Source organism: Osmerus mordax, chromosome 16 (genome assembly GCF_038355195.1).
Source record: "Osmerus mordax isolate fOsmMor3 chromosome 16, fOsmMor3.pri, whole genome shotgun sequence".
Lineage (NCBI taxonomy): Eukaryota > Metazoa > Chordata > Actinopteri > Osmeriformes > Osmeridae > Osmerus > Osmerus mordax.
In genome coordinates, this window is record NC_090065.1 from 6326634 (window position 1) to 6352199 (window position 25566).

Here is a 25566-nt window from a genome sequence, read left to right on the forward strand (position 1 = left end):
GCTGAGTTGAACATTTTTGTGCCCTGATGCAATTCTGTGCTGCTGGGCGCCCAGAGCGGGTCAACCCTCCTGGCCTGTACCCTGGCACTGCTCTGCGGCTGGCCTACTGAGCACACTGGCCCCTGGAGAGACCAGGGACATGCAGCAGCCTGGATGAGTACGGATATTGAAATAAAGCAAATGTTCTGCCTTTTTTCATGTAATATCCTCAGCTAAAAGATTACTTGGTTCCCGTTTTATGAATCTCTGCAGATATGTGTGGGTGTAAATATGTTGCTAAATCGATGACAATTTTGGAGTGTGGTGTTTCCGGGGTGGCTTAAACAGCCTTTTTATTCTGTGGGTCTGTGTGACAGACAGATGAGCTGTAGTCAAAGTCACTGGCTATCCTCTCAGCTGAAAGAGGAGAGGAAGACAGCACTAGCTTCCAACATCGAGCAGGCAGGCACCAGTCCAGCACAACACCACGACAGACAGGCATAGCAAGCTGTTTCAGCTCTGCAGCTCGCTGAAATAGGCTGACTTGGTGTAACAACACAGCTGCCCTCAGGTCTCAGTGGAACCGAAAGAAAGCATGTGTCTCTGGTCAATGGCCTAGACACAACCACTGACCACCTCTGTTAAGGGTAGAACTCAGGTCAAGGATGCACCCAACTCCACTAACCATACCAGCCGAGTCAGCTGAGTTGGGCCCGTGTATGCTGATGACAGGGCTGTAAAAACAAGAGTTCCAGCCCTGTAAGCACCACCCACCCCTTCCCCCCCCCCCTCCTTCTCCCTTCATCCTCAGTGAAACCACATGGGTCTTTGTGTCCAGCTCTCTCAGAGGAACACAACACTGAGGCCCACCATACAGCTCTTCTTTCAAAGGCTACTTCTGATGTGGCCGTTCAGAACTCCACTTTTTTCCCCTTTCACTCACATAGACACACTTTGTTACACACCATTTTTGTTACCATCTATTCCCTCTACTGTCCCTTTAGACAATTTAGTTTACCTGTCTAAAACGAAAAGAAAAGAGTGCTTATCTGGTGAAAAGACTCGACAGTAGATATTTGTTACCACATGTGGAGACCTACAGTCTAACACATATTGTACTGCATTTTTTCCTATTTTTTTTGTCCTCATTGCACGCCTTTCCTTTCCTCTCTTCTGCTTTGCGATGACATATGTGTGCTTATGTGAAACAGATGTGGCCTAGTGCATGAAAGCAATTAAGGAGAGAGAGAAACTTTGTTAACAGTGTTAAGTTGTAATGTAGTTTGTTACAAGAGAAAGAGAGAGATGGTAGAAAGGGTGAAAATGGTTATCTGAGCCCTCCAATGTTATCTAGAATTATTATAGTGTACTATTATATAGTAAGCAGATTTGTTTAAAGTGTGTCGTCCAGACCAGGCCCAGGTTGAAGCAGGGGGGTTTCCTAACGGATGTGACTGGGTCAGTGCGAGGGTAGCTGGGGTTGGGGTGAGAAGGGAAGGTGGGTGGGTCTGATTCAGCAGCTCTCACAAGGGAGTCTCTTCCTGCTTGGTTTAGGAAACGGTGCCATCTGAGTGAAAAAAGTAATGATGATGTTGATTGTTTAACTTCCTACCACCTGTATTATGTTCACACAATACCTTCTTGGCCATAAAATAGTTTCTATAACACCACACCCATGTCAAAGTGCAGACTGTGTGTTACATAGCAGAAGCACATGAATGCAGCTGTTTCGAGGGCACCGTGATAGCTGCTGATTCAGCACTGTGAGGGAGAGACAGACATAACCACATACCATAAGAAAACAGAACAATATCGGATACTGTGTAAAAAAAAGATGCCTAGTTTCTGTATTAAAGAAAAGAGAAAAACAGAGATTAGCACACGCAGTCAAGATCCTCAACCTAAGATCCAGGAGGTCTCAGGCAGGGATTAAACCCAGGAAGTTCTTGCTGCAAGACAGCAAGGCACTGTACCACTGTGCCGTTGACGTACATGAATTAAGTAGGGGGAAAGCACAGACAAAGACAAGGTTACTTGGTGTGTATCAGTGTTTTTGTGCAGGATGTGGATGTTTTAAATGAAACCATGTGTATTCTCTATGGCCTATGGGGCTGCTGGCCCTTTTGAATGCCCACGATCATCCATACTAAGCAGATATTTATACACGATACAGTAACTCTCTTAAATTCACTATACTGCATCTAGATTATCGTTTCAGTCTCTGTCACAGGGACAGTTTTTGGTTGTCTGGCAATGCTGTGATGTCACACTGGGGGCAGACTAGGACTTTGCCAAGTCTCCATTCATTAGCAGGTGGGCTTCAGGGTAGCTAAATAGTCACAGGAAGTGTTTTACAGAGAGATAGAGAGACTTGAAAAAGGAGGGGAAGTGAACGAGGGAGACCGAGAGGGAGATGTAGTTTAAATCAAACCCTTGCGTTGGGGACAATTTACAGGAGAATAGAGAAGTTTTGCAATGTGATCTTTCAGAGTTGAGAAAGACAGTGAGTCACTTGACAGTAAACGAAGAAAATGTCTCCAGTTACACAGAGGGCAGTCGGGGGGGGGGGGGGGGGGGGGGTTATGTGCTGAGGTTGTTTTCGTGGACTGCAGATTCAGACCTGAATGGGTCTGAATCCACATCCACACTCTTAAACATCAACATTACACAAACACGCATTCCCAAAATGTCTGACGCATGTATTTCCAGAGAATGAAGGAGAAAAGCAGGAACAAACACATACAAACAACACGTACCACATATCCTATTCCCTCAAGTGCAAAATATACAGGTACTTAATGGATACATGAATATAATACACAAACTCAGTGCAAACACCCTGCCAAACCTCCTCCAAAGTGATGTCCTGCTGTGTGTCTGGATGTGTAGATGCAGTTGGAATTCCAGATGTTGTTCATGGAATTCTGCTCCATCTCTGGACTCCAAATGTGACTTACCCCTCTCTCTTTCTCTTTCCCTCCCTCTCCCTCCCTCCCTCTCTCTCCCTCCCTCTCGCCTTCCATCCCTCCCTCCGACTATGCCTCGTGACTTTCAACTTCTCAGCCCTAGAAACGTTCTCCCACAAACCAGATGGAAATGCATGGTGACCTAAATTATTTTAACACACATAGGAAAATAGCTCATCAACTTAACTACATAAACCCTTTTGTTTTAATCATATATATCATATACTGACTAAACCCATTTCCCCCCTTTTGCCTCTGCTTTCTCTCATGCCCATGTTCATAATTTCAGCTGTTTGTCAGCTGCCTCATTAACAAGGGGGAGACGCCTTTGCCTGCTTGTTTGCTGTTTGATTAGAGGCTTTATTGACTCATAATACACACACACACACACACACACACAAATGCACATATACGCACACTTCAGCTGAGATTTGTTTTCCTGATGCTTGCGCGCACCAAAGGGTTTACTCAATCTTCTTCACCCCTGCTTTCATTTAATCATTGGACACGGTCTGTATTTTCCGACCCAGTTTCAGGCCTGCCAGTTTCCAAACCCCAGTAAGAAGAAAGAGCTCTCGGGGAGCAAGAAGCCTGGAGGTGCAGGAAGACTAGGAGGATCACTTCCAGTGAGGGGACTGTGATGAGGACACACCAGACGATAGGACATGCAGCAGTCAGTAGGGTCTTAAGTCAAATATTTGTTTCAAAATTTGTTGAAATATTCAACTTCAAGGTAAAAAAACCAAAAACAGTGTATGTACATGTGAATAAATAAACCACATGGAAATCTTTGAAAATGTTTTATTTTCAATATAAAAGTGGAAAAGACAGACATCACAATCTCATCGAAATTGTTTAGATAGTTACCATTATTATCATCATCATTAATATTATTATTGTTTTGAACTACAGGTAACCCCCTCCTCCCTGAAAAGAACACAGCACCATGATTTGAGAATGAGAACTGTAAACAAGTGCAATGACAAAAGGAGTCATTTTCAATATCTTTAATTTATTTCATTTGAGATGGAATAAAAACAATCAAGTTTCAAAATAATATATCCCCGTCCCATTCACTTTCCCCAAGTCAAATATAAAATTAAGGCCATTTTCAAAATGCAGTTCCCTGTCCAGCAGGACATTTAATGACAATGTACAATAAAACACATTCTATACATGGAGAACAACAATAACAATAGTAATAGTCACAATAATAATGACAACACCATTCATCATAATAATAACTGTTACTAAAAAAGTTTAATATAAAAGAATGTTAAAGACAAATTGCTCAACTCTCAAATTTGTGAGATTACTGCATCATGCTTCAAATAAACTTTGTCGTAGATACTGGCTCACTGAAGTTGAAATGTTTGGCATTGTACTAGTGAATGTAGGGTAAAAAGTGATTGCGTGTATCAGTGTTTGTGTGTACTTGTTTTTTAGTGTGTTTGCATGTGGTGAAATAAGGCCGACAGTAAGACATCATCTAGCATCAACGACTATCAAGAAGCAGAACATGTTCAGATGCTGGAATCGAAGCGGAAATTCACAGGGACACAAACACTGATCTAGAGCATTTAAAAAAAAACATTTAGTAAGACTAACCAAACAGCAATGAGCTGGCGTCAACAACCACATCGAGAGAGAGAGAGAGATACAAAGTAGAGAAAAGACAAAGGAACTGAGATTAAGCTACTGACTGGGAGAGAAAGAGCAAAAGGAATCTGTGTTTAGTTTGGCAGTGGTAGGAATGTCTTATCGAGTAGAGTCTTGCTCTAGTTCATCCCTCCGGCTCTCTCTCTCATTTTCCCTTTTTCATCCCGTCTTTCTCCTCTCACACCCCTCTCTCTTGAAACATTTCTCCTCTCTTCTTTCACTGTCTCCCCTCACCCTCCCCTCCCCTCTCCTCTCCCTTCCTGCTCTACACTTTGTCCAGTAGGGAGCGCTGGCAGTACAGCAGGCGGCGGGGTGTCCCGTACCTCCTGAAGAAGAGCAGGGCCCCCAGGGTGAGGACCACACACACCAGCAGCATGAGAGGAATCACGACCGCCGCCGCCCCGCCCCCGCCCATCCCCCCATCGTCCTCCATCTCGATTATGATCACCTCAGTCTCCCGTTCCACCTCGTCCACCTCGTTCTTCTCGTCCTTCTCCCGGTCCTTGTCGTCACGGTCCCTGTCGGGGCCTCCGGGTCCCTTGCCGTCGGTCTTGGGGTCCTCCTCAGGACAGCCCATCCAGTCTCGGAGGGCAGATTTGGGGTAGCCCGGCTCCACCCTCAACATCTGATTGTTGAACTTCCAGTACTTGTTGGCTTTGTAGAAGTAGGTGTGTCCTGAGGAGGAGATATGGGAGGATGTGGATTAGGCTGCATTATAAATGGGTGGTGATGGCTTGTTTTAGTGCTATTTTTGTACTTGCTTTGATTAAGCGTTTGTAAGGATAGACTTGGTATTATAATGGCTTGCAGAACTCCTTCAGAAAGAGTCTCAAAGGCTCTTTCTGTCTAAATAACTTAACAAACACACACACACATGCACATTGTGTTCAAGTTGTTACCTTGATCCCTGCTCATGAAGGCAGCTTTAATGTTGTCAGGGACTCCCTGCCATACACTGATGGGTTTGGGGTATTCAGGATCCACAGACCGTGTGTCCTCATTGAAGCGGTAATACCTGGAAGGAGACAGACAAGGACATGTTCCAGGTCGCCATGCATGCATCCGCTAGGCAACAACAGCCCGTCTTGACCACACAAGTACAAGCTTAATTGTCTTCATCTAAGTATCTAGGTGTGGTCTGTTGGTGTGTTTTTAGAAAGCGGATTGGTTGGGCCACTGAAAGCTTGAGACTAAACCATCTTGGGTTTCAACTAAGTGAAACACAGAAGTGAAACACATTTGCAGCCGAAAACAGAAGAAAGCAGAATGAAAAAGCCCAAGTCATTTTACAATGCCATCAGCATGACGACTTGAGGTAGGAGGGAGGTGACGTACTTGTTTGCTCTGAAGTAGTATGTCTGTCCAGTGGGGGTGTAGAACAGGGCAGCATCCAGTCGGTCTCTGGGGAGGCCTGAGCCCATTTCCTTTATAGTCTTAGGATAGCCCGACTCCAGGTTGGATTCAGTGAACACCCAGTACTTGTCTCCTACAGGGAGAGACAGATAAAGGGAGAATTACAGAGAATTCATACAAATATTTGTCTTTGGACGTACAGTATAGTATGGAAATCTAAGCAGAAGTGAATCAAGATTTACCTTTGAAAAATACAAATTTTCCATCATCCCTTTCAAAAGCGGCATTGATATTCGAAGGCAGGCCTCTCCAGAAATGGCCAATAGGCATTGGGTATCCTTCTAACACACGATTGTTACGGACTCTCCAAAACCACTTATCCTAGAAGTAAGTAAAAAAGGTTTCAAGGGCTGTTTACTACTGTTATTATTAAATGCTGTTTTTGTTTCTTTAATAACGAGCCATTAGCTCAAATGTATTTTTCAGTATGCAAATACACAACAAAATGCATATTATATAAGTACCTTGAAGACAAACATTTCTCCTCTGAGGATGGCTATAGTGTCAAAGTGGCCTTCGCAGACATTAGGGCCAAAGCGAGGGACCCCAGGTCTGTGTGTGGGCCCTGGTGTGTCATAGGGCGTGTGGGGTGTCACAGGGGGCGGGGGGCGAGGACCAGATCCAGACCCTATAACACAGGGACACAGTACATCATTGATGCATTGATATATACTGTAGATGCAATACATCTAACATAATCCTCAAACATAATTGAATTACAGGAGGAGCAGGATCAAATCATTCCTTCTGGATCTGTTATCCACCGTTTATTTTCTTTCTTTTATCAGAAGGGATTCTGTGCATCTGTGCATGTTAACGTAGATGACATACTAACTGTTATTCAGTGACACGCTACACTTGTCATGGTATCAGTCGTTGCCTGTGTCTCACCATAGAGCTGCTGTACGCCCCGGCGATCATCCTCCGGCAGCTGGAAGTTATCCGTGTCCATCCACTGGTAGAATGGTGCCATGATGGCCGAGGGGTCGTTGGAGTGTTCCAGCCCCAGGGCGTGGCCCAGCTCATGGACCGACACCAGGAAGACGTCATTACCTGAGACACACACAAGATCAGGTCAGCCATTCAGACCAAACTCTTTACAAAGTCTCCTTTAGTTTTATAAACAACAAAGCTGCATTTCTGTGTTAGATAGTATCTTAGTAAGAGCCCTGTCCAACAGAATCCAAAAACAGGTTAGGTCTTGCAACCACATGAACTATTCCCTGAGGAAACACAGCAACACAGTTAAACACGCACACACACACACACACATGCATACCTACAAAGGTTAGGTCCTGCCTCTCCTTTGTGTGTTGGAACAAAACTAGAAACTGTCAAAATGTCATTCAGTTTTTTCCTGACAACTTTGCAACAGCTTTCTCTTTCTTAACCCCCTCCCCAACCCCACGCCCCTACCAGGGCATCCCAGGTTGCTCACCCAACAGATCCTGGTTGCCTACAGTCCAAGGCTCTGCGGCATCAAAGTGGGTGTCTCCGCCAATACCGTTTCCGGGAAAGTAAGCATGGGCCAAGAACCCGCCCTCGCCGTCAAAGGGACTGCTGTCACCGTGGAAACCGTCAGCGAAGAAGAGCATGATGTCAGCGAACTCCTCCACCTTGTCCCGTATGTAGCTGTAGGGAATCTCCCGGAAGCGCAGAGGAGTGACGCTCTCCCAGACCTTGAAGGCCTTCCTGATAGCCTCATGGGTCTCGTACTCGCCTACCTTAGGAGTGTAGTTCTGTATACTGAAAGAGAGACAGGGAGAAAGAGCAGTATGGAAGACCAGAGCTCGAATTAGAGTTAGAAAACACAATTTTTTCATTTTGCCTTCAATGAGGCAAGGAGCAGGATGTTTACAGACTTTTTTGGGGGGTAGGTCAGGCAGAGTATGATGTTGACACAGACTAAATGAGGGCCGGTGGTGGATTAAGTTAGATTAATAGTGACATAAACTTGAATGCATGTTCACGCCTAGGTCTCAAACATCCACCCGTCTACATAAATGATATTGTGCAAAGGATTTCAAAGACCATATGTTGTGCATTGATTTCACCATATGATAACATACCATGTTTGGGTATGGGATCACATTTGACCCGTGGCCACGTTTGTGTACGACAGTGGTACTTCAAGGCGCTAACTTACGAGAAGGTGATGTCTCTCTTCTCCCACTTCAGGCCCTGGATGGCAAAGCGCTTCTTCCTCAGGTTGGTCTTCAGCTCGGTGCCAAACTTGTCCGGCACGCCACAGCGTGGCCTGCTCATGGCTCTGGCACACACACACATCACACACTGGTCACACTGAGCCCAGGAACACTACATCAGGCTCTGTAGCCCGTGACAAAATGGCCTCTTAATTATTACAACTTCTGAAGAACCATGAACTTTGTTTGAAGAGGGGGCAACATTTTTCAGATCCCTAGTTAATTATAGCAAGTTTCTTAACTTTGTATTTCACAATTAAAAACACAAGTAACTGTTCTCTTCTTAACCTTATCTGAGTAACTATTTTTCTTCCTTCTCAACAGGCGTATGAAGAGTGGCCCAAAGCCCTGCATCTTAGTCTTGTCTAACCCAGGGTGATCTTACTTCACGGTGTTGGGGTCGATGGAGCCTGTGATGGTGAGCCCGTAGAACCTCTGCATGGCAGCGATGGCCGAGGTGATGGACTGAGGAGAGCGGGCCGTGTGCGTCCGCAGGTCACCTGGAGGCAGGTAGCCATACTGCTGCAGCCAGGCCTGCAGTGGAGCGGAGGAGAGAGGGGATCCACATCAGTCAGTAGGAAAGACACGTGTAGATGTGAAGCATCAGATATGCAAAGTGAGAAACTGTGCTTGGAAGAAGTCTCTTGTGTACCCTATTGCTGTGAAAGTACTAAGTCAATGAAGTAAGTTGCCAAATAGTATCTATTATAAATCTATATGGTGCAGGGGCAATCAACATAGCCTTTGCAAGCACAGACAGAAGATGCTGCATTCATGGTGCTAGATAGCTTTTGTTTAGTCTTTAGATAGGGCTCCTAGAAATGGCCTTGTGTTCCCCCTATTTCCTCCTCCAGTTTCTATACAAAAAACACACTGTAACATAAAAATGCCTTCGAGGTATCAAGGGAAGAGAAACACTGAAACCCATTTGACACACAGCAAAACTAAAAACATTTAGTTACTAGGATTAATGATTTACCTAAATGTCAACATCCCAAAAGCAACCAATACAGTATGACCTCTTACAAACAGAGATACAATCAAATGTATTCTGTGGTTTCTATTTACCTAAGAGCAAAACTCCTAATATTGCCTAGTTTCTGTTTGAGCAGAGATACAGGTCTGGCATTTGCACAAAAGTGTTCTAGATCTGTGGTCTAGACTGGTTCTATACGGTACATAACCTTATGTTTCCCTGGAAAGCCATCTTGCTCTAGTTCTGGACAGGCCTATTATCTGGAGGAGTTCCACCGGCTCCATTCCAAACTCCACCCACACTGTTTCTGCTCTACCCTTTTCCCAGTTCCCAAATAGGTGGTAACAGCACTGTGACTTCTGTGAGTTACTGGAGTCTTTGACGTTATCTTCATTTAACGAACCTCTTTCACAGCTACATGAATGTTGCTGCATGTGTGTGTGTCATCGAAAGAGAGAGAGAGATTGTGAGGGGGGAGGGGGAGAGAGTAAAGTTAGTCAGTGTCTCTGGTAAAACAGCAATGTCAGTCAGTAATTTACTGGGAAGTTCCTGGGAATTTCTTTGTAATCCTTTCCAAACCTCAAAGTCAAGTCTTAATCTCCTTCATCCCTGTATCCCACTCATCTCCTCCCTCTCTCTGATGGAAAACCTTGAGGTCTGAGGGTAAATAATTGTGAACAACCACACCCAGATCAAAGAATGGAGTCAGATCATTACAGTAGACTATCTGCTGGGAAGCTGTCCACGATCCAGGCACATCATCAGCAGAACTTCAAGATGTTTGGTTGCCATTTCAGCATTTTTATGTATCAACATGTGCTATGATCACATAAAACACCCTGAGGTACATTATTCCCTGTGTTTGTGGGTGCGTAGGTGTAGTTTACACACGCACACATGAGACTGAGAGAAAGCATGTGCAACAATGTGCTGCTCCTAATTCAACCCAATCACACAATGTGAAAGAAAATCTAGATTAAATGGTGGTTTGAGAAAAGAATAATTGACAAAGATGTTAATCTTCTGAACAAAAGATTAACATCTCTCTCTCTCTGGACATCCTTTCAAGATGCCCTCTCTGAATTAAGCCTTTCTGGCTCTAACGCATGGAGCTCCAATGCTGATAAAAGACTATCTGTTCCAGCATACTGTAACACTGCCCAACCTCCATGAAGGAAGAGAAATACTGTACATTATCATCCGGGCTTCAGTGTGAAAGAGTGGCACACAAGACTTCTATTCAATGACACTAGAAACTTGTTCCCACCAAAAGAGGTCCCACACCACTTTTACGTAGTCCCATAGGTAGCCTCACAAAGTCTTATTCATCACTGGGTTATGCTATTTTTAACAACAGCATCAGCTAAAGTAGTCACAGTGGTAGGGCTACTATACAGTGTATGATGAAGAAATGGGTCTTTCAATTCCTAATTTAGTTAACTAAAGATCGCACAATTCTTTTTTAATGTGAGTTTAAAAATATATGGCTCAAAACCCTTTAAGATATTATAAGTTATAATTGTGTCTGTGTGGGTTTGTCTGTGTGAGAGATATGAGAGTGTTTGTGTCCATGAATCCTTACATAGAATGAGAACTAAAGTGATTGAATTGAATTTTAGAGAGGAAAAAAAGAAATTGTCAGTTGTTCCGTTTGCTCTGGGCCAATGGAAAGAAACTCTGGTCAACAGTGATGTAGTCCCAAGACAGCCTTACAGGGATACAGCTCAGCTCTCCAGATTACTAGTATACTTACACCGTCACAATGACTACGAACAAAACACTAGAATAACACAAGTTTGTCAACCATTATCCACAATCATTTCAAACCTAAACAGGCACACGCCACAAATGCAGTATTATTATGTGTGTGTGTGTGTTTGTGTGGATGTTCTTCGATGAGGATGTTTGTGGCCTGTGTGTAAATCTCCCCTCTCCCCCTACATAGTGAATATAGTCTTTGAAAACAGCCATTTTTGCAACAACATGGCTCTGCTTCCAAAAGCCATCCTTCAGCACATCTGAATGACAGATAAGTATTTATAAGAAGTATCAGACATTAACATCTAGTGGGGGTTACCTATTTGACAGACACCTTATTAATCGGAAAATGAATTGACCTTGTCAAAACCTTCCCTACATATTCCCCTCATGGTGATGTCGAGTTAAACACGTGTCTTTCTTCCCTCATCACTGATGCTACCACATGTTAATGCATGTGTAAGAGTTTTCATCAATTTGAAGTCAATATGACTAAGGATGCATCCATCGTATTCAAGGAAGATCTGGCTTTGAGAACATACATCCTCTTCCAGTGACATAGCTAATTGCTCCATTCATGACTCCAGCCACTGTGATTCCCAAATTGCATTGCATCATCTTCACAATGGCTTCTTTTCTTCTCCTGTTCATGTGGTGATGACTGGCCCCCTCTCTTTCCTCCTTCATTCCGTCATTTCATTCCCATTTCCGTTGAGCTGGTCCCCTTTGTACTGAGTGACCTGTGTGTGTGTGTGTGTGTTTGTGTGTAAGTGGCCCAGTAAGTTGTTATTAGCAGACATTTAGTCATTGAGACACTGAGGTGGTTGACGTCCGGAGGAAGTCCCACACACCACAGGATGTAACCTTTCCCATTCAACTTTAGACTTCCTCTGGATCTCAAACTAACCACTCACCTCAACTTACTGTTACAACACTTGTAAAGGATGTGGTTAGATATACAGCAGCCTGGCAGTACAACTTCCCCAAGTAGACTTGGGAAAACGTCTTACTTACCTGCACCTTACTATTGTGAGTCAGAATAGTGTCATTATTGCTATGTTATGATTACTTTTTCCATTTGAAGAACTGGAAATACAATTTAGGTGCCTGTAGTTTGTATTCAATTATTACAAATACATTGATGCCACCACACTGTGTATTTTTTTTTTTTTTTTAAGTTACCAAGATGATTTGTATTGAGTGAGGTCATTGCTAGTTTACTATGACAGACTTGTAGGGGGAAACTGGTGTGAGTGTGTGAGGTGGGTGACACAGTGTGGTGATTTCTTGTGAAATAAACACATAAAAATGTTTTGGTGATGATCCTGACCACTGTACTCCTCTGCTAGTGATGACCACACACATTCAAAGTTAAGACTCATCAACTGCATCTCAGCATCTCTGAGAAAAAAAAAGATTTCCAACAGAACTTCTGTTTGCCCATTCTTGTTCTTGAATTTTGCTACCTAAGCATTTTGAAGGTTGAGCTATAATGGCCTAATATGGTCCGTGTATGTTGCCTAGGTCATCATCCACTCCGCAAACTAACTTTTAGCATAACAACTCGGGCAGACCAGTGTTAGCCTACACAGGGTTGTTTTCTGCTTTCTTATTTGGCTTCTTTATTTGAAAATTAAGAAAATGTTGGCAATACACTTAATGCGTATAGGTCCTGGCCCAGTCCGTTAAAACACATGGGCCTAGCTCTAAGCCTAATGTATTTACACTTTTCTTTCTAATCGAACTTACATTAAATAGGCTAACATCTGTTTTAAGCTCGCTGACCTTGAAGAGTTTGACTCACCTCTGGCTTCACATCTCGTGGTGTTGCTCGAAGCGCGCTGAAGTTCCATGCCAACAGGAGCAGCAGTTGAACAAGCGGCCTTAATCTGAGTGCCATCTCCCCGAAACGTCAACCGGCGAAATTGTTCAAATGACCTCTTTATAATCTGTACACTTTTGTCTGTTTTCTTTCTTTATGTCAAAACATTATAGGCCTATTCCCCTATTTCCCTAAAAAAGTCTGAAGAACAACACTCTTACCACGAAGCAACGACCGATTGGGGGGGGAAAAATCGTTAAATTAAAATAAAAGATAAAGATGTCTACTCTAGGCTACTTTGCATTTGTTACATCCGCGCATTTCTTTCTTGTTTACCCAAACAATAGCCCAAATTACGAGTTTAGTTATGAATTTTGAGAGAAGCTGTTGATAAATATTTTTTTCAACGGCTGAGGCTCATTCCATATTTAGCAAATGACTACTTTGTGTTTTCATAATCGCCGCTCCACAGCGAGTGAACTATTCCTTCGTATTTTGGGTTAGTTCCTAATCGTTTTTAACTTTTCGACGGATTATTTGGATGCTCTTTCCTCTCCCCGTTTCACGCAGCTGCAGACGTGGTGTTCGAATAAGTCTCTGGAGGCCTATGCTGGAAAATTAATAAACCTCCCCTTTTGGAGTTAAGCCCTTCCCTTTTACAGCACGATGAACTAGCTGGAAAACGGTTATAATACATTGCTGGTGACCTTGGAATTAGTAGCCTTTTTGCCTAATAATCCTTCTGTCACATTCCCATTAACGTTTACCCATATTGCGTTTAAGTAGGCTATAGAAAAGGTAGGCTAAGCTATTTAGCAAATTCTTTAACTTTGAACCTTGGCCCCCGTATATAATGTTTGAATCATGTGTTGGGGCTGGAAGATGAATGCCATAAAAATGATCCAGTTTGACCTGGAAGAAGGAGTAGTAGTTTGTGGTTCGTTTTTTAAACCCATTAATCTGAATACTTAACTTTCCTGATAAATATCTAGGCTTTATACACACTTATATATATAGCCATATAAATGAAAAGTATCACTACAACAGTTAAATTGTAGTAACTGTGACCACTGAATGCATGAGGTGATGGCATAATCAGTTCTTTGCTGTAAAATGAAAGCAGACTAGGATCTGGTTAGCTTTACTAAACAAATGTTGCCAATTTATCATTTTAGAGGCAATTTCTCATCCCTTAAACTGTTTTGTCCTCTGAGAATCATTCTTTTTGCGTGATCTGTATAGTAGTGTATACTGCCACCTGCTGTAAAACAAAGGAAGCACATTCCTTTTTAAACTAGATCTACATAACAGCTATACCTATCATCCCAGTGCATAAGCACACACACGCACAAATCAGACTGCCTTGGTTGTCATGGTTGTGGAGCTTAGGGCTGAAGTGAGAACCGCTGGCCTCCTCCCCTCCCTTCGTCCTTTCGGTTGATGTGACAGACACAGAGGAAAGCAGAGGAGTTTAATTGTGTTGAGAGAGGGTAGGGATTAGGGACTACTGTGTGTGAGGGAACCTGGCAAAGGAAAGAAGGCAGTTTTGGCCGGACACTGTTGTGCTAACACACACTCCAGCGCATTGGAATGCACACATGCACACACATACACAATCACGGCACATATGCACACAAAGCAGAATGAGCAACACGCATTAGAGTCCATTACGATCGACATAGTCACACCAACAAAAAGAAAACATCTGTTTCCAAAGTGTTTTAATGTTTCTTGGTTTTTCATCTCTCTCTTGACTTTTGGGGCATACACTGAAAGTACAACAACAACATCAGACATAGACCTCTGATTCATTTTTTCATATCATTAACAAAAACATTTAGTTACAGTGAACAGACATCACTTTGGGACCAAACAACAATCTTTTTATTCACAGGGTGGAAGGGAAAGAGTTATACAGGAAATGTCTCCATCGAGCACACTACACCCTTATGTGCTTTCTGTCAAAAAGCAGGTAGATAAGTTTGGTTGAGTTAATTCAAGGGTTAACCACAGCAACATGTAATAGTAGGTTAATATTACAATAATATATGAGGATGTGAGACTGAAAACACCACAGACTAACAAAGATGTGTGCATTAAATGCAATAGAGACCAACTTTTCTGTTATATAGGGTCTTATGGAATTATTCCCTTTTATACTTTATTGAAAGAAGGATTTGTTAAGGTTTAGACAGTATTACAGCAGGCTATATCATATCTAACAAATATTTCGGTTTAAAATTGTTTTTTAACTGTCCCATAAACCACCAGAGTCAAGCTCACAGAAAAGGACCTCAATATGTAGAGAAAATCTCAATCTACTAAAACAGAGCTTTTATTCACGCACCGGACTCTGTTATGACAAAAACGTCTTTCATTAATCTCTCCGTTTTGGGTTTCAGTCATAATTTTCCACTGTCACTTCTATAAAAACAAGACCAAGCTGGCCAACAAATAGTTATCACAAACTAGCTAAGCAGTTTACTCACAGACTACTAAACCGACAAACTACTCAAATGAGTTTGGGTATAATACTATACAAAAGCCCCATACAGTTTACTCCTAAAGGTAAACATCTATCAAGAGCACCAGATTATATCCCAGCCAATCACATTGACTTAAGAGTCGGCTCTTCCGCGGATACCTCCCTATTTTCCACTGAGCCCCTCTCATTGGATGGATCTATCTGAGATCTGACAGGTGATTCATCCAATCGGGGCTTTTCTACCTCCTCTCCTTGGCTTAAACTGGTTGGGCCCTGGGCCGGCTGGTCTGTTGGTTCATTGCTGGTGTTAAGGAAAGCTTGGTACTGGTTCCAGAAGCCCACAGAACTTCTGGTGGCAGGGGCATGAGAGGAAGTAGAGGGTGTGGTCGCAGGAAGTCGTTCAGCGGCTGCACGACTGCTTCGTGCAGGGGGGCGTGTTGTCTTGACAACCCCACTGTGATGCTTCATATGTCCCTGTGGTTAAAATGGAAAGTATGAGAGTTGTGTGAAGTTCATCTCAACTTACTGCTCGCTCTACCAACATTTAGGTGGACTAGTTCAGCAAAGTTCATAAACCTTCTTTATAAGTAACAAAATATACAATTAAATAGAGGAGTTGCCTACAACCCACAAAATATACATGGGTTCTAATAATGAAATATAACTTTCTACTTCTCAATAGTCTCCAGTTTACATCTATCTTCACAGAAATATTCTTACCTTCAGTCCACTGCGGCTGGCGTATTCTTTACCACATTCTGCACAGCTGTAGGTCTTCTTTTCAGGTCGAGACATTGGAGGGGGCAGAGTGGGGGCCATACTGATGGGAACTGTAGTTTCCAGTCGTTCACTGGCTGGCCCAGAATCCATCCTGTCTTCCTTTCCATGGAAACTAAAATGGAGCCCTTGTCTGGTCTCCCTTATGAAGGTGGCAGCATTCTGGGGAACAGATGTAATTTCAGCAGCGCTTGTGTCAATTGTGTCAGACATAGACGGCAGCCTAGGCTCAACCTCAAGCACAGGGGCGTGGTCATACTTTGGTGTTGAAGATGGAGGGACTTCAGCCCTCTCCTCCTCCTCTTGTTGGGAGGTTTGGGATCTGGAAGGCTGTTCAGTGTCAGGGCCAGGAGTTAGTTGGGCTTTGAAAGGTTCCGGGCTCATGGTAGGGGCAGTGGGGGTGGGGACCAGGGTAGGGCAGGGGTGTGCCACAGGGGCACCATGGGTAGGCGTGCTCAGCAAGTCTTCCAGGTTGGATCTGGGTGCTGGTAGGAAGACATCCATGGATGGAGTGTTGTCATCCATGGAACTCTCGGATATCCCAAGGCTAGACATGCATATGGGCTTGGGTAAAGTGGGGGAAGTGGGAATCGCCTTACCAACTGGAGTGCTGTATGCATCGAGGCTATCTTGACTTTCAACCAGTTTTTCTTCAGTAACTGGTGAGCCTTCATCTACCTGAGGAAGGCATGGGGAGGGGGCGCTGACACACAGGACTGGAGGATCCACACTTCCAGTGGGCGGGGTGTGTGAGGCAGGGTTCAGGGAGGGGTCAGGGCTTAGGTCCGAAGGAGGGATCAGGTCAGGGCTGGAGGAGTGGGACCTGCTGGGGTTTCCAGTGCACTCTAATGATATGACGCTGGCAGAGATAGGGACAGTACCACCAACGGATGCTGGGAACTGGCTACGGGCTGGGCTCTTTGATTGGCCGCCAACGGCTGGCGGAGAGGTCCCAGAGGAGGCGGTGTCAGGGGGCTGGGGCTGGGATTGGCGCTGGTGCTGGGAGGCATCAGGCTCTCCTAGCTGCTCAGACAGAGACTCTTCTGTGCCCTCCGGTGGCAGCTGCCCTCCCAGATGCATGCGGATGTGGTGCTGCAGCACGAGGGCGTTGGTGAATTTGCGCTGGCACAGAGGGCAAGAGTTCTGGGCACGGGCGTTGGGCGGGCGGGCACGGTGGGTGGCCAGGTGCGAGCGTAGGCTGGCCTTGGTGGAGAAGGAGCGTCCGCACAACTTGCAGGGGAAGGGGCGCTCCCCCAGGTGGGTAGCCTGGTGAAGACGCAGCGCTCTGGGGCAACTCAGCACACGCAGGCACACTCCGCACTGGTTGGGTGCCAGGGCGCCTGCTGCACCCATGATTCCCAGGGAGGGGAGCATGGCTCCGGCCAGAGCACTCGCCCCATTAGCACTCATCCCCAGTGCTGCGACCATCTCCCTGGTGAAGTTGGAGATGGAGGTGGAGGCGTGGGTGGAGGATGGGGGGGAAGCCATCACATAGGTGCTTGAGGTGCTGGCACTCATGAGGCCACTGCTGAACAAGCCCGCGGAGGAGGAAGTGGCCAAGCTCCCGGCTAAGGCCTCTATTGAGGAAGTGGTGGAAGAGGAGGACGCCCAGGGGTGAGAGCTACAGGGCTCCTTCTCCAGCTTCTCGACCAGCCTCTGCAGTTTGGAGGTGTCTGAAGTCGAGATGGAAGTGGAGGAGGAAGGGGAGGTGGTGGAGGTGGAAAGGGCACCTTGGATTTTGGGGTAGTGGGAGAAGGGGAAGGAGAGCTGGGAGTGGGCAGTAGAGGAGAGGTGGTGAGAGCTCGGGGGTGGAGGGCGGAGGAGGCCCAGGCCAGGGTGGTGTTGAGGGTGGTGGTGGGAGGAGGAGGAGGAGGCGGAGGGGAAGAGGAGCTTGGGGAGATGGGCCAGCTGAGAGTAGGAGGAGGGCGGAAGCATAGGTGTGTGTGGAGGGGTGTTCTCATCAAAGCGCTGCTGCTTCGCCCCCTTGAAGAAGCCGGCCATGGCCGAGGAGGCGGCGGAGGAAGAGGGGGCAGCGAGGAGGGAGGATGCCAGGGAGGATGAGGAGGAGGAGGAGGAGGAGGAGGGAGTGTGAGACGAAGAAGAGGACATGGAGGCCGCTGCAGCAGCAGCCGCTGCGGCGCGGTTTAGCTGCAGGATGGAGTGGGCGGTGGATATGAGGGCCAGGTCCATGCTGGGGGGCAAGGGCAGTGAGGAGGGCGGGGCTCCTCCAGTCGACGCCCCCATGGGGAAGCCCCCTACCCCCCCGCCGACTTCCATCCCGTCTCCGTAAGGCTCGTCTTCGGCTCTGCGTTTCCGGCGCCGCTGTGCGGCACTAAGATTAGAGCTGCTACTGCTACCGGTACCAAAGCTTTGTCCCTGGTCAGACCCACCCATGACCCCAACAGCTCCTATGGCTGACCCAAACAGAGAAGGGGGCAGGAGGGAGAGTGAGAGCTCAGGGTTCTGTTCCCGGTGCCGGAGGAAGTGAACCTTGAGGTTGCCTCGGGTGGTGAAGCGGCTCAGACACACGGGGCACTGGTAGGGCCTCTCCCCTGTGTGAGAGCGCAGGTGGATCTGCAGGGACGAGTCGCTGCTGAACATTTTCCCGCAAAACCTGCAGGCGTGCTGCAGGCGTCCGGAGGAGCTGGAGGCGGACGATCCGGTGGATGTCCCTCCCCCTGAGGCCGACTGGAGAGCCTCCTGGAAGGGAGAGGCCAGAGTGGCGGTGGTGGACATGGGTGGGGTGAGGAAGGACAGACCACTGTGTCCACTTGCTGAGGTGGTGTTGGGGGATTTCTCATGGAGGTATCGAGTGGGTAGGGCCAGAGAGAGGGCCAGAGGGTAGTTGGAGGAGGCCATGGAGGAGATGGCAGAGGAGGCAGAAGAGGACGAGGAAGTGGCTGAAGGACGGACACTGGTGCCTGGGTACGCATTAGCCCCTGATGCCCCTCCAGCCCCCTCCAGGTGGGGCTTATGCGGGCGCAGGATGTGAGAAAGGGGGTGGCTGGGCTTCGAGGGCTTTGACATCGACTGTGGGGGGAGCAGGGAGGAGAAGCAGGCCAGGAGCGGGGCTACAGAGGTAGGGGGCTGGGAAGGCATGGTGGTGGCTTGGGGCGGGCTGGGGTCCCTGTCGCTGCCCTCCAGACATAGCTGTGGCAGAGGGGGGAGGAGGAGCTGGGGAGTGTCCAGGCCACAGGAGGCCCCACCCAGCCTAAGGACCTGTCTGCATATCTCCTCTGTCATCTGCATCTGATGGATCTGCCTCTGCTGCAGCACCCTAAGCTCCTCCAGGATCAGGGCGATGCTCAGGTGGGCCCGGGGTGGGGGGGCAGAGGCGGACGAGGTGACACCTGGGCTGGGGGAGGGTGTTACGGGGCTGGGGGGGCCCTCGGGAACAGGGCTGGGGCTGCCAGGGTGAGGCGGAGGACATAGGGAGGCTGAGGATGAGGAGGAGGAGGAAGAAGTGGTGGTGGTGGCTGACACCCCCAACTTGGGAGAGGCCATGAGGGTGCGAGAGGTCAGAGTCTGACTGGGGGAAGGTGTGGAAGTGGTGTCTGGGAGGCACAGAACCGTGGGGGGCTGAGTCTGGGAGGACAAGGGCGGGTTAGGGAAGGCTGAGGAGAGGATATTTTGAAGGTCTGTGAGGGACCCAAGGCAGGGGTTGGGCTGACTTGGAGAACAGGAGAGAGAGGGCCCCTCAGTGGGTAGAGAGGGCTTCTGAAGCCCCCCAAAGGTGGGATCGGGAGCCAGGGGAGTTTGGTAGCTCTGAGGAGGAGAGGATGATGGAGAAGAGGAGTCCGTGGTTGGAGGAAAGTAAATTGACTTTACTGTAAACTGTTCATCTGAAAACAGGAAAAGGAAAAAAAGACATCATTTTGTTATACAAGTGCAGATTTACTCTATTCAATAGTCTAGAAAATACTAGTCTATTTTGTATTTCTATGTATCTAAATGTAGCCAGTAAATACTGCATTTCAATAATTTATTAATATAAATCTTTAAATGTACTTTTTCACTTTGACTACCTTATATTGAACCAAACCTCCTCTGTCCTTTGGCTGTTTCTTTATCCTATCCTGAGTGTCCTAATCCCCCCCCCCTTCCAATTCCCCTGGTCTGCAAACCTACACCACGCACAGCCTACCTTGTTTCCATGGCAACACAGGACAGAGGACAATGGTATCCCCTAAAATCTCTCACACCCCCAACCCCCACAGAGAGGAAGAGATACACAGGTACGCTGACATGCTTGCTCACAAACACTACCCCCTCACACACCCACATACACACACACCTCCTTTGCTCTGTCTTTCATCTATGTCAACCCTTCCCCCATGACCCAGTAGGGTGCTTGAGGTCAGGCCCTATTTGGGTACTGGACACTGTATCATGATCCTGATTGGCTGACAGACTTGACCTTAAGAACACTGAGGTCGCATTCCTTGTAGGTTTTTAGGAAGGCTAAGGAAGAGGTGGGGGTAAAGGAAAACAAACAGAATTGCCAGATAGACATGATGACTCACAGACCATCAACAACCCCACTTTGCTGGGAAAACACACTAATACACACATACTCAATGACAATACTACAGTTGCCCAAATGCTACAAGACACTTTGTCTCTGTAACTGGAGTCCCAGTGGACAGACACAAGTACACAAACCCAAACCCGCACAAGCACTCACAGACACACACTTCTTGGGTATGTTCATGCCTCACTGCCCAGTCACAAAGGGCCTATGGGAACAATGAGGTCTAATGCAATTGCAATTACAACACCTTATACAGTGTACCTCTGAATGTGATCGTCCTCTCACTTAACATTCTATCTGCTCGACTCTTTCGGTTTCAATTAATAACTTGGATGAATACTGCAACTAATGATCGTGATCTGTATTTCCTATGTGCGTCTCACACTTCCTCTTTCTATCTCCCATTCTGGGTGGTCTGTCTTTGAACCTGGCAAAGTGAGGTGAGGAAAGGGCACTTAGGGCACTAGAATCTTGAACAAAGAGAATTTTAGGGGAAAAACAACATATCTCAAGGCAGGAACATCGCACAACTATAGCATCCTGACATTTTCCATCCCTTTATGAACAGCTTTGTTGATAGAAAAGCAAAGCCAAACCCAATTGAGGACCAAGAATATATGTAAATGTTATGTTAATTGTCACACTCATTCCAACGTAGCCTAACTTGCTTAATTTTAGCATTAGAGACTAATACAAACTTAGAAGAAAAAGTTAGTTTCCATCCAAACAACTTTCGTACAGTTTCTACTCATATAAACAGTTCATAAGCTATGTTAATAATAGTCGGTTTCTCACCATGCTCAAGTATCGAAGAGGCACCAAGCATCGGGCTCATAAGCTGCTGGGGTCGTTTCTGTTTCCGACGAGACATGCTTCAGCTGGACTTGACTGATGGAGCGGCACATTGGCCAACAGAGTGTTTTTATTCTTTCTCCCTGCACGCTGAAAAAGTGATTAACTAAATTAGGCTACTAGAAGAAAGTAGTCTATCACATAAGAATGATATTAGTTGATTGGGCGGTGTATTGTCCGCTATGGAACACCAAGTCCATTCCTGACATCATTGTGCAAAAGAGAGCAACTTGTGAAAACCAGCCTGAAGGGCATGTGTGACAATTTCGCTCTGCAAGTCCCCCTTTTTCAAACACACCGTTTGCCCCCCTCCCTACACACAAACGCGCGCGCGGGTTAGCACACACAAGGCACACGCACACGGAGACACACACACAGCCCACTTGTTCATCCACTACTTTGCATTCAAATGGCGAATGAACACCCTTTCTTTTGAGACATGAGTCCGTCGTTATAGCTCCTCGTAGGCCAAACCTACCGCTCCAGGATTTTGCTTTGTTGACAGCTAGACAAAACTAAATTCTGGAGCCTAACATTATCACGAAACTGACCTGTGACTGTAGCCTAGTCGCAAATGCAATTACAGTACTACCTAACGTGTTAAGTAGTCAAGTCAGTATTTAAGTAGGCCTAGTCCTACTTTAGCTATAGGCCCATATGCTGGCGTGTCTGTCAAACCTGTCACAACCCTGTATATGAATATAAAATGGAAGTTAAACTCTCAAATGTTTTAAGTTTAAAGGGGAACTTAGGCCTACACCTTGATATTCTCAAGAACTCAGATGGTAGTAATTGACCTTCAGTGACGCTCCATAATAATGTACCTTACACCACATTCCGATGCGCGAGCTCCATAAACAGGCCACTGAATGAACAGGAATTTCCAACAATGGCGCTAGGCTACAGCTGAGTGAGCATCACCCTCTGCGAGCCTCTAGAACACATAGGACTACTGCCGCGATGCACAATGCTTCCTTTTCAAGCTTCAGCTCTGCTGCTTACCACGTGGAGGGGTAATGAATGGGAGAGACAGCCGAAGTGTAGAAAAAAATACTTTTTGGCCTTGCCTACTCTATATCAGCGGGCTACTTATGGCAATTACCCCCGAGCGCGCACGACACGGTCAGGCATATGCTTTTTTAATCGGCAATGATGACCTTCTTGTACCAATCCCTGCTGCAGCTCAAGAAGGGATTGCCAACTTTGCCCCAGTCTCAACCCTAGATGTGGTTAACCCTAGCCTACATTCATTATATGAAATCGTCCTTAATTAGACTCCTTTACCTTAGCCTACCTTAGCCTACCTTAGGCCTACTTAAAGTATTTAAAGCGTATTAGTCCTGACACTTTCCAACATACGCATCCAAGTGAATCAGTTTTATCACAATATAGCTAGGGCTACATGACATAATGTTTTAATATTCTACTGTCAGTACTCATGCTGGTCACACCCATTATAAGACGAATAGTCTAAATTTCAACGTAGCCTATTTCACCTCAAATTGCCTGATTGTCATGAAGCAGGCCTTAAATAGTCTCAACTAGCTATGTTTACAGCCATTATACCTTTTATACGTTGAAACCACAGTTATCACTAGCTAATTATAACATTTTGTCCAATTCAACGTGATGAATGTATATTTTGGTTTGTCAATCTGTCAAACAAATTGTGTTTTGATTTTGTCTTACAATGTATGTGGCCTACACGTAAACAATTATAAATAGGCTATAAGCGATAAACCTATTCCAACACAATTTACAGGGGCTTAAATCCTCCATTTGTTGATAATGTAAACATTTCCAACATATATCACATCTTAAAATCAAACACACATAAGAAAATCATAAGGCATTTAGGCTAACTGTTTCCCTGTTGTGCCAACAATGCATTTGCGTTTTTCGTGCCATCTTGTCATCGTGAATGTGACCGTCGAACATTTCATAACTGTGTATGGGAACTACGCTATAACTTCTGCTGCCCCGCTACTGTACAGCGACCTGTTGCATGCCGGCGCGCGCGCTCCGATCATAACAAGTTATGATTCATAAATTATTATGACTGTTCAAAAATATCGCTGCAAATTCCTCATATTCATCGGATGCGTCGTCGAAAGAACATTACCGTTGGTTACTTACCATGCTTGAAACGATGATGTTTGACAGTGGTTTATGAAATGATAGAATAGCCTATGTTGGGCAAAAGGCTACGTTTCCCAGCCGGGACATCAACGTAGCGTTTCCCGATTCCCTCACAAAGATGCGCAGTCGTCCCTTTGACAGCCAAGCGCAACACTGCATTTTTTAATTATTTATATATCCGTCGGTAATTTGTAGAAGCCTATTTGATTTTTTAGATAAAACATTTGGTCAATTTCTCACTGATACACATAGGAGGCGGGGAAGGTTGAGATAGGCTACAATGCGCTACGAGAATTGGATTAGTCTTCCTGACTGTCACCCCCCTCCCCTTCCCTGTTCAACCCTCTTTGTATTTGCCGAGGGCGGCCTGCTCGGCCTGTGTCTGTGGTCTGCTGCAGTGACGGCCGTCTGCTCGTCTGTCTGTCCGTCTTATTCAGACTACTTTCCGATAGGCAAATTAATGTCTCCTCGCCATACTTATAGCCTCCAGACAGAAATTGTTCAGATAGATCATGTTTTTTTGTATTTTTATTTATTTATTCAGTCTCTTGCCTTGCTTCAATGGATTAACCGTTTCCAATTCAGGCATTTGGTTTCAGCCCAAAATTCAAACAGCACATTTTGGACCGTGTAAACCGTATACTCTCCCTTTCGTCATGGAGGCACTATCACTTGTTGTCATTTTTGCATTGCAATGTGCACACATTCCTTATAGCTGTTATAACTGAACTGAATAGTTCTTTGTTTGTTGGTATAGTACTTAACAGAAATAAACTACAAAAAATGCACCAAGGGAGAATAATTAATAAATTAAAAATCTCATAGATTGGTTTAAGAATGAGAGGTTATACAATAAGAAGGGGACATAGTTGTAATCATAGAAGAAAGATCAACCTATACAGATTATCTAGATTGAAACATAATTTTTTCATTCTAGTCGAGAAAAACCCTTCCTAACTACTAATGTAAGGATTGTATGCTAATATAAAATCTTTCTTCAAGTAGGCCAAGTGTCAGTCTCATTCGAGACATACTGTAATGAATCCTCTAGAGGGCTCCCAAATACAATAATACATTTACATTTAGCAGACGCTCTTATCCAGAGCGACTTACAGTAAGTACAGGGACATTCCCCCCGAGGCAAGTAGGGTGAAGTGCCTTGCCCAAGGACACAATGTTATTTGACACGGCCTGGAATCGAACTGGCAACCTTCAGATTACTAGCCCGATTCCCTAACCGCTCAGCCACCTGACTCCACCTGACTCCACATAATAAAGTGTACAGTGGTGACAGGTAGTTTTGATCAATAGAAACATGTTATTTGAAATCTATATTGAAATGTATTAAATGTTGTAGTGATATGTTGTCTTTTACACACAGAAATTGACTTGACAGAATAGCCATATTCAGCCTAGACTAGATTTCGATTTAAAACGTATATATAATTTTTATTATTATTGTTATGATATTGTTGTTATTATTATTATTATTACTATAGTAAATCAATGTAAGTGTTTCGTTCTGCCTGGACCTTTTAAAGATATCTCATTGAGACATTTCTGCTTTATTAATGGTAGTGACAGTATGAAAGAGAGAGGGAAGGATATGCAGCAAACAGCCCAGGATAGAATTGAACCCAGGCTTGCGGTAAGGAGTTAGCCTATGTGGCATGCATTTAACGTTTTAATTGATTCAATAACACAATATCTGGATGAAACACCGAACACCAAACTTGGTGTTTTTAATTACATCTGATCTGTGATCAGTACCCAATTCTATTTTAGACTTTGGTTCCACATACAGTTGGTACTGCAGGGTACAACTGCACCTTCTCTCTCTCTCTCTCTCTCTCTCTCTCTCTCTCTCTCTCTCTCTCTCTCTCTCTCTCTCTCTCTCTCTCTCTCTCTCTCTCTCTCTCTCTCTCTCTCTCTCTTCTCTCTCTCTCTTTCTCTCTCTCTCTGCTCTCTCTCTGTCTCTCTCTCTCTCTCTCTCTCTCTCTCTCTC

General features: G+C 45.4%; 2 protein-coding genes across 2 annotated transcripts; both read right to left on the reverse strand.

The window, feature by feature from the left end:
• Positions 1 to 3937: 3937 nt before the first annotated feature.
• mmp14b (matrix metallopeptidase 14b (membrane-inserted)) lies at positions 3938 to 13330 on the reverse strand. The gene is made up of 10 exons (XM_067252832.1): positions 12760 to 13330; positions 8607 to 8755; positions 8164 to 8286; positions 7456 to 7763; positions 6909 to 7070; positions 6482 to 6645; positions 6200 to 6338; positions 5940 to 6090; positions 5504 to 5619; positions 3938 to 5279 (listed from the first exon to the last, which is right to left on the reverse strand). Exons 1-10 carry the CDS (start codon positions 12853 to 12855, stop codon positions 4870 to 4872), a joined length of 1818 nt encoding a protein of 605 aa, XP_067108933.1. The 5' UTR covers positions 12856 to 13330; the 3' UTR covers positions 3938 to 4869.
• A 1151-nt stretch (positions 13331 to 14481) lies between these two features.
• Positions 14482 to 21441, reverse strand: sall2 (spalt-like transcription factor 2). The gene is made up of 3 exons (XM_067252831.1): positions 21366 to 21441; positions 15983 to 19881; positions 14482 to 15736 (listed from the first exon to the last, which is right to left on the reverse strand). The coding sequence occupies exons 1-3, from the start codon at positions 21439 to 21441 to the stop codon at positions 15386 to 15388; spliced, it is 4326 nt and encodes a 1441-aa protein (XP_067108932.1). The 3' UTR covers positions 14482 to 15385.
• Between the last annotated feature and the right edge of the window lie 4125 nt (positions 21442 to 25566).

Excerpts from the sequence above, each read along its gene's own strand:
- sall2 (XM_067252831.1), bottom strand. The coding sequence starts at position 21,441 with ATGTCTCGTCGGAAACAGAAACGACCCCAGCAGCTTATGAGCCCGATG. Across the intron at positions 19,882-21,365 it reads CTCTTCGATACTTGAGCATG|ATGAACAGTTTACAGTAAAG; the intron begins GTGAGAAACCGA and ends TCCTGTTTTCAG. Across the intron at positions 15,737-15,982 it reads CCAGCCGCAGTGGACTGAAG|GGACATATGAAGCATCACAG; the intron begins GTAAGAATATTT and ends TTTTAACCACAG.
- mmp14b (XM_067252832.1), bottom strand. The coding sequence starts at position 12,855 with ATGGCACTCAGATTAAGGCCGCTTGTTCAACTGCTGCTCCTGTTGGCA. Across the intron at positions 6,646-6,908 it reads GGGCGTACAGCAGCTCTATG|GGTCTGGATCTGGTCCTCGC; the intron begins GTGAGACACAGG and ends CCTGTGTTATAG. Across the intron at positions 6,091-6,199 it reads AAAATTTGTATTTTTCAAAG|GAGACAAGTACTGGGTGTTC; the intron begins GTAAATCTTGAT and ends CTCTCCCTGTAG.